Source organism: Parasteatoda tepidariorum, chromosome 11 (genome assembly GCF_982258835.1).
Source record: "Parasteatoda tepidariorum strain Cologne lab strain chromosome 11, Ptep-v5.0, whole genome shotgun sequence".
NCBI classification, from domain to species: Eukaryota; Metazoa; Arthropoda; class Arachnida; order Araneae; family Theridiidae; genus Parasteatoda; species Parasteatoda tepidariorum.
The window spans coordinates 70,389,973-70,399,635 of NC_141765.1; the positions used below are offsets into that span (position 1 = coordinate 70,389,973).

At 30.8% G+C, this 9,663-nt stretch overlaps 1 protein-coding gene across 2 annotated transcripts in view; it reads left to right on the forward strand.

The window, feature by feature from the left end:
- LOC107443982 (rab-like protein 2A) overlaps nt 1-9,443 on the forward strand; it is a 29,482-nt gene extending 20,039 nt beyond the window's left edge. For both annotated transcript variants that reach the window (XR_001584064.4, XM_016058022.5), the window contains one exon: nt 8,128-9,443. Coding sequence is in view for 1 of the 2 variants with exons in the window: in XM_016058022.5 (XP_015913508.1) it covers nt 8,128-8,241 (114 nt within the window). In the remaining variant the exon portion in view is untranslated. The remainder of the gene's footprint in view (nt 1-8,127) is intronic.
- The last annotated feature ends 220 nt before the right edge of the window (nt 9,444-9,663 follow it).

Sequence of the window (9,663 nt, forward strand, 5' to 3'; positions counted from 1 at the left end):
GAGTTTCAAAAGCTCTAACACTGCTTTCCCTTTCCATTGGTCAAAGCCTATGAAAATCAGGTATAATTTAACTGAAATCATGTTTTAAACAAAATAATTCTAAAATTAAAAATAGTATAGTACCTTGATTATTCTTTTTCTATAAAATTTCTCTTTGTTATATTTAAGTTGAGCAAATTATACTGTTTTTAATTTGTTGTTTGTGCTTTTTAAATTAGCCTAAAAAATAACCAAATTATTTTGAAAACTTTTGTTCTGGTTTCTTTGGCCCACTATGAGGTCTCTTATTGAAATCATCTGATAACTGATAATGACATTTTTAACTTAAAAATAAAATGCTTCCAATTCAGAAGGTGTGCATTTAATGCAGAGAAAGAGATGAAAAATTGCCATCCCAGCCTTTCATCTCACCCGATATACTTAATGACTTGGTGTACGAATATAGGGGAGCGGTACACAGTACCATCTAGTCACATTTGAAGGGAACATTCTGAGCTACAAGGTTCAAACCAAGCCAGTGGGTGGTTTGACCTCCCAATGTCTCAGGCACTGCAACAAGCAGCCACCCTGTGATTCAGAGATTAGTCAGGACTGGAAGATCTGATCACATCTACTTTCTTACCTCTATTGATTGTTACCAAACAAAATTTCAAAGAGTTTGAAATAACAGATAGAATTTGTGCAATCAAGTTTAAAGAAAAGATTACTGTGACTCAAAATTTTGACCAATCAATCAAACATAACTATTTGTGAAAATAGAGCAAAAATATTATTTAAAATTCTAACAAATACATGCAATTTCGTATTTGCTCTAAAAGTGCTTAATAGTTCTTCATTTTGCTCACAAAAATTAACTTTATTTTTAGGTTTATTACCTTACTTTATTTAACACACCTTATTTTAGGTTTAACGTGCTTAAAAGCTCTTAATTTTTTAAGGGCAAAAATGTGAAAGAAATTTTATATTTTATTATTTTAAATATAAAACTTTGATTTTTCTTTTAATGTTATGTGGTTATAACATACAAATTTAAAATTTGAGTTATAATTTGTTGACATACTCTATACAAATTTATGTCAATTTGCAATCAGTTTTTCAGACATTTCGACCTGTCTTTACAAATTCCAATGTTTGTAATTAGCATGATGTTATTAAGGCAAGTGAATTTCAGATTTGAGAAGTGATCATACCTTAACGATTTATTCAAGCTCCCTTTTGGGCTCTTTTGTGATTCTGCAGCGCTTTTTTGGCTATTCCCACTTGTTCTTTTAACACCTTTTTACTGCAATACTTATAAAATGCAATAAAGACACCCAAATTTCGAATTTGAGCTATCAATGTTTGACCTCTTCACTTCGTGACGTGTCCTTCTTAAATCCATGTTAATTTTCAATCATTTTTCAGTGTTTCCCTCGTGGTTTTTTTAAATTTCACTGTTTATTGCAACTCCCAAATTTCAAGTTTGTTACGAGTTTTTGACGTGCACTATTTCATCATAATACCACATTTATTGATAATTTTTTTGGTATTTATCGTTTTCCATCAATTTATGTGATTTTTTTCAAATCCAATGTTTTTCCTCTTGTCTTGAGGCTAACTGCGGGGTGTTTTCGTGGTTTTCCTGTACGGGTAACGCAAATGCGAGTTAGTTCCATCAAAAAGTCCTCAACGAAGGCAAATTTCTCCCTATGCCCGATCCAGGAGTTCCCTTGTCTTCTGGAGTGGGTTCAAAATAATGCGATGATTTGATTGTAAAACCACATTGTTGTCCTATCAGTTATTCAGCAGTTGTTACGAGGGTTGCTATTTATATTTCTGGCCTAATAATGAAAAAACAAACATGTAGGATCAAAATTGGTTTTATTGTTTTTCAAAATATTCTCCATGATGATCAATACACTTTTGCATGCGTTTGAACCAATTTTCAAAGCACTTTTTCCAGTCCGATTGAAGTAACTCCAAAACATGCGTTTTGAATGCATCAACCGCTTCTTCGGGGGTTGAAAATCGTTGTCCACGTAATTTATTTTTGATGTGTGGGAATAAGAAGAAGTCATTGGGTGCCAAATCAGGGTTGTACGGCGGATGACCCATCAGTTCGATCTTTCGCTTCGTCAGAAATGCCTTTGTTTGAGTCGATGTGTGAGAGCTCGCATTGTCATGATGAAGAATGATTCGCCTGTTCTACTTTTTTCAAATTTATCCGATGACTTCTGGCAAACAAATGGTCGTGTACCATTCAGAATTGACCGTCCTGTGTTGCTCTAATGCCACTGTTGCCACATGACCGTTAATGCCGAAGAAACAGGCAATCATTTGTTTCGATGTGCTTCTTCCTCAAACAACTTTTGTTGGTTTTGCCTCGTCTTGGAAGACCCATACAGTTGATTGCTGTTTTGTTTCCTGCTCATATGCATAGATCCATGATTCATCACCTGTGTAGATGTTATACACAGCCTTTGTACCTTGAACGTATTTTTCCAACATTTCCTTGCACCAATCGACGCGAGCCTTTTTTTTAGCGTTTGTCAGATTATGCGGGATCCAACGCGAAAAAAAAAATTTACGCTCAAATGTTCATGCAATATTTTATTGATGATAGTATGCCACATGACGATCTTGCTTTATCAGTTCACGCATAGCATCTATCTTTTCTGGCACAACAGCGGATTTTGGACGACCTGCACCGGATTCGTCCTGGATCGAACATCGACTACGATTAAATTCGTTATACCAATTTTTTACAGTGCTGTAGGATGATGCTTTATCGCTGAATAAAGAATTAAGTTCATCGGAGCACTCTTGTCTTGACAATCCACGTCGAAAGTTATGAAAAATAATGGCACGAAAATGTTCACAATTCAATTCCATTTTTTGTAAGAGAACTTTTCAATTTACTGTCAACAACACAAATGAAGCTATAATGGTAAATCGTCTGCTGAATTTATGTTTAAAAATATCAAACTTTCGATTAAAATCGTCTGCGGTCGCCTAGCAACACTTACTGTTGTCAAGGCCAGAAATATAAATAGCAACCCTCGTACAATAATTTATTGTTTTTCAGCCATTTTCACATTGTTCTGAAAACCCCAATATTAGGATATTAATATGAGTACAGGAATTGATCTGAATAATTTTTTTTCTTTGGAGAGAAATTTTTTTTAGAAAATATAAGAGCTTTGATTATCAGGGGGTTGGTTTGTAGAGCACACTTAAAAGTGCTTAATTTTTAAATCATATCAGTATAAACCCTGTCATAAGAGAAGATAGAACAAAAGAATTGTTTGCACTATGAACCTTTATGATTTATTGTTTATCATTGTATTATTAGAAAAACTTTGAATACAAAGTTAAAAATATAAAAGAACCATGCAATTTTTTGTAAAAAAAAAACAATGCCCTTTTTTATTAATTTGGATGAGGTGCTTAATAGTGCTTAATTTTTAAATCATAAAATGAATACAATCCTTTCTCAGATGAATAAAATAAAAGCAAAGTAAATTAAATAAAACTTATCATGGAAATTCAAAGGTGATTTTTTATTTTTATTTTACTATTCCAACAGTATGTTGTTGAGTAGGAAGTGCTTAATTTTAAGTGAGTTACTATCTGATCTATGAAAACTAAAGTAAAAGGCACTTTGAAATGTTGAAATACTCAATGTTTATATTATATCGTTTCCTTGCTTATATATCTTCTATATTGTATAAAATCACTTAAAAAGTAAAGTAAGTTAATTTTAGGTAAAAGTTTTAATGTATAAGGAGTTTCAAGCAAGCTGATTCAAAACGCTCTTACTAACATGTAATGTTGAGGAAAAAAACAGCCTTGTATATTATTTTATGCCATTTATAGCAGATTGCTTATTTTGACACTTATTTAATACACCCTTTAGAAGTTTTCATAAATAGAATGTCACTTTTAAAGTTAAGTAATGTGGCAAGGTATTGCTTGACCCAACTAGAATCAAAATTTCTTAAGCAACAGGGTTTGATGCTGATTAAACCTGAAAATCTGATCATGTTATAATAAAAAATTAACAATCTCAGTGATTTATTAGTAAATTAAGATGTAGCCCCATGTTATTTTAATATTTTTTATTCTTAGTGAGTTACTTAGCATGCCTAAACTAACCGCACTCATTTTTCGAAATTTACTTGCTATAGTTGAAGATTAAACTAATCACTATGTATTAAGAGATGGAGGTCAACTATATTATTGCAAAAATTTTAGGAAGAAATTTGGTTAATAAATGTTTTAATAAATCGGGCATTGCTCGTGTCGATCTGCAATCTCTCAGACTTAAGGTGTAAATCTCAGGTTTTTGTGTCCGATCTTGGACCTCTGGCCAACAGTCTTTACCAAAGCTTTTTTTTTATAACTTTATGACTGGGAGGAGCCGAAATTAAAATGTTTGGAAAACTTAAAGAAAAAGTATAACACTTTTTTTTAACAGATCTTGTATAAATGACTTCTCTTTTAAGAGTGATATTTTAATTTACATTGAAATAGCTGAGAAAAAATTAGCGAGAATCGGACTTTTCTTCATTCTTTTGATGGAATTGATACAATTAGTTAGTTGCAAGAAAAGTAATGTCTGCATTTGTTAACCAAGTTAATGCTGGTGGTATTAACCATTATTTACATTGGTGCAGTGTGGGAGAGAATATTCCGCCAAATAACTTAATTCTGTTCTTCCTTGTCAAAGAGAACTTTAGAGAATTTGTTAACTGGAAAATCAAACAAAAAATTTGTAAAAAATTTTATATTAAGTTTTTAAAAAAATGCAAATCAAGCTCTTAGTTTCAGCCCTAATTTTTATTAGTAAAAGAATTACTTTTATAAATTTATTTAAAGAGTGTATTCATTTATTTATTTATGTTATTTTTATTGTTTTGTTTAAGGCGCTATGTCATGGTTCACAAAAGTCTCTGACTTTTCGAATTTTTGCTGCTTGTTAGCAAGTCTGCTTGTGTATTTTTTTTCTGCAGAGATATATCAAATTAACGATGTTGCACAACTGTAGTCCATAGCTGCTGAAATAATAAATATAGAGTGCTACTCTCACAAATTCTAGCAACGTTATTTTTAATTGGTCATGTGTTTTTTAAGAGTTTGCTTACATTTTCAAAAGTTCTGGGAGTGTGATTATAATATTTTTTTATTAATTTTTATACAGTTAAAGAGTCGAAGATTTTTTACAATATATTTCAAATGTCTTGAAAAATAGGGATATTTTCTACATTGTGAGTTTTCAGTATTATTTCATTTAAAAACAATTAATTAATACATGGTGAAAATTATTATTGTATGGTGAAAATAAGATAGGAATAATTTAAATAATATAATTACTCTGTTTAAAAAATAAAACATTCCAAACCTATTAGGTTAGCTAAATACAATTACAGGCGAAGCTAAATACAATTGGCCTAAAAAAGATATGCAGAATGCCAGCATACAATTTTTATTGAGATATAAACAGTAACTAAACATGACAGTGATAAGACCAAGCGCTTGCAAGTAATTAAGTTCTTTAACTTTTGCCATTTTTCTTACTGTTTGTATCTCGTAGCCAGCATATGCATTATATATGCCCTTTATAACTATGATCGAAGTTTAAGAGTTTTAGTTTGGCTGTTGATTAAAAGGACCTAATAGAAGGTCATTTTTAATAGGCTTTGGTCTCACTTTTTGCTAAGCTTAATCTATTTAATGACTGATATAGCTTAAATTATTAAATAATTTCTGTCTATGCAATAGCCATATATTACTATGGGAAATCATTTTTCCTTTCCTCTAAAAGACTTCTGATGTGAAATAATTTGCGATGGCAATAAAAAGTTTTCAAACCTACTAACAATAGCTATAGAAGTACAACCTTTACCTAAAGTTATTGCAGCATTCCACCACAGACACAAAAGTCCTAGGTTTGGTTCTAGTCAGTAGTCAATAAGCTTCTCTTCCACACTCCACTCATTGGTGACTAAGGACATTCAACATGCAACTGTCTCTTCTCAACAGTTGACAGTATGACACTACTTCATCTGGTTTTACTGTTCAACTTGATCACCTGGATCTCAAGCAAAGTCAAGGGCAGAACTGTTCTGGAATGGGGACTGCACTTGGCCACGCAGCCTTCTATTATGTGAAACACTCACGACTGATAATGAGTCAGGTTTTCTCATTCACAGAAGGGTAGTGTGTGTGGCGGCTATTCCATGAAGCTTCCTATTTGAGCTTGACCTCAAGTGCTGACCCGTTTCTATGGTGGTTTGAGCATTCGGTTATGAACTTTGAAATTTTAGGTTCGCTTTTTGTTGGAATTTTGGTTCGATTTTTACCAATAAATTTATCTCTCATACTGATCTACTAAGTCAAAATTTTAATGTAATTTTTCAAGAAGCATCATAAGATTGAGCACCAGTAAAATATCTTGCTCATTTATCATCTCTTTGAAATGTTCATTTTTGTTGCTTATTAATTAGTAAAATACTATTTAGGTTCAATTTAAAAAAAAAATTTTTTTTTTCAAAGCATTGAACAACAACAGATTTAGTAGTCTTTGTGGTTAATTAACAAAAAACAGCTATTGCTTTGTTTTGAAACACAGAAAGAAAAACTGTTTTTGTTTTTCTCTTTTATGATCATAATTCATTTCCTTAGTTCATCTGCTAAAGTAACAATTTTGTTAACCAATTACATATGGCTGTGTAATATGAAATATATTTACAAAAGCACTCCTCAAGGGAATTCTCTGATAAAGTGTCTGTGACGCATGTGAGCACATCTAATCCAGTCAATTCAATTTCGAATATTTTAATGGGCAAACTCAATGTAGACGAAAAAATTGTGCACCTATTTCTTTTAGGATGAAAAAGAATCAGGTTGAAATAGAAATTTAGCCAACTGGTAATTGCTAACCCCAATGCCCAGAGCTCATTGACAGAGCACATTTTAATTTTTTATTCATTAAAATAACTACTTAAAAACAGGTTACACAAAATATACAGAAATATAAGTGTTGAACATGTATGAAGATGTCTCAATTGCTAGCTAACTAGAACTACTGATTCCTGCAGGGTGCAATTAGAACAACTGGTAAGGTTAAAACTGTATTTGCTGTATCTTTTTACTTGGAAGAAGCTTCCTCTTCTTATTTTTATAGGAAGAACTATCTCAAAAGAATGTGTTGCCCATAACAGTGTTTATATTCATAGAAATGATAATAACTAGATAAACTACTATTTTATAACTATAAGATTATCCTCTGTGTGAAAGAAATCCCATAACTGTATCATTAACAGATTCCATGCATGAATGATTCCATCAGGCATGTCTTTGTTACAATTTCTACAGTCCCAGTTTAATTCATATTACTATGTGTAATTTACTGTTTGACCAATAAATTAACTTTCAAAACAAGTTTGAAGGAAGAACAAGGGTTCCATTTAACCTTAATAGAAATTAGAAAAAAAAATTCATACAGAAAATCTAGTAATGTGATTTAAGGATTTTTACTAGAATAAGAATTTCATTTATTTTTCACTTCAGATATGAAGAAATCAATCATCCAAAAACTGTTTGCCTGAATCTGTTTATAAAGCTTAAAATGTTTATAATTTTCAATGTAGGTTGAAAAAATAGTGGCACATAATTGGTATTGGAGTATAATTCAAGCAAACTACTAATATATTTTTCAGCAAAATTACCCTGCAGTCAGAAAATTTAGATTGGATATTCAATCAGTTGCGAGGGTTTTTATTTTTTTTCCTTCATCCTATGTGTTATATGGTGTTAACCCTAATAAAACAATAGATTGTATTGCTAATGTTTAATATGCATGATGAAACATTCTCTTGCATGGGTATTTTTCAAAAACTTTGTTTTTGTTTCAGTTTGTTGAAAAATTTTATTCTAAAACATTATTTTATGTATAACATTACTTATTGTAGCGTTAATTACCACTGCTATAAAATAATTCCAATTCACTTGTATATAAGGCGTGTTAACTCTATTCTATCTTGTGATACCTTTTGATAGATGAAAGTTGACATCGTCAGCTTTGTAGCCCCACATTTACATGTTACTTCTTTATAGGCTACATTAATAAACATTATTTCTTTGCAGGCTTTAGAAACAGGCAGTGATTCAAATGATGGCACCGGGAACTCTTTTGATACAAGCAATGATTTTGCTGATTCTCCAAATGTGACTATGATAGAAGATAATAGTAATAATTAAGCTTTTTTAAATTTGTTTTTTTGAAGGACCCGTGCCTTGCTATCACTGTTTGTGATAATAAGACTGTGATTATGTTCCACAGCTATTTTTCTGCAAATTTCAAATTTATAAGTACACTAAACTTGTCTGTTGTCTCATTTCTTTATGGCCCAACAATATATATTTCAACTATCAAGTTACTTTTATAGATGTTTTATTTATTCAAAAAATTGTGCAATGTGTTTCATGTGGCTGAGTAAAGGGTGACAAGTGAATTTGCATTTTATGATTATTTATGAAAATTTTTTTGCTTAAAAATTTATACTCTTGTTTTAAGCAATTGATTTTTCTGAAATGAATACAAATTGAAGTGTGATTTTTTTTTTTTTTTGTCTTGCCAATATTTAATGGTATTTTTTGTTACTTAACAAACATATGCTCCACTGCTAAAAATAAGCATGTTTTCTTGCTTTTAAGTTTTTGAATTATTTATCTTGAATAAATGTACCAAGATCTAGTTTTTTGAGTTCAAAAATTTTTAAGGCAATACTTTAGATTTTTTAAATGTTTCTGAACGAAAGAGCAATTTTTGCTAGTGGGTTTATGACTATTGAAGCAATATATAGCATAAGATCTTTATAACGCGAACTTTAAAACCTGAGTCTTTGCATTGCATGGAATTTTTTGTTTTATAGATCATTACTCCTATTACAAACTTACCTAGTATTAATGGCAATATAATTTCTTAATATTAATGGCATAAATACATTTTTAAGTTCAAATACAATTAAACTCAAACATGAGGAAATTCAACATTTATTACTTACAGGTAAAGATTTATCAAGTATCTGAGAGAACTTTTAACTGGTTACAGACTGCAAAATTATTTGTTAAAAAGTAACAGTCTCTAAAGCAAAGAAAAATTTATAAATATCAGGGTTGCCACAGGCGACTAAAATGCAACTATTTGCAACTATTTTTAGCATAAGGCGACTATGGCAACTTTTTTTGCTGAAAAGGCTAAAAAAGCAACTATTTTCAGGAAAAGGAGACTATTGGGAGACTTTTCTGCACTCCTAGCCATGTTTTTTTTTTCTTTTCTTTTTTTAAGCATAAATTGGGTGGAAAATCTGCACCCCCCAAGATAGTTTTTGAACACAATTAAAAAATTTTGAATTGCAAATTTGAGTCATTTTAATTCCTTCAATCTGCACAGATTCCATTGTAAGTCTATTTCATTTCTCGATCGCCTTTTCAATTATTATTGCTGCGAAATTCCACATGAGTCTTAAAAAGGAAAGAAAAAAAATTTAATACGACATAGCGATGCGTGAATTTCGAATTTGAGTAATCACTTTTCATATATATATATATATATATAAACATTAATGTTTATATAAAAATTATCATTTTTGCCACCAACTTCACTGAATGGATAATGGT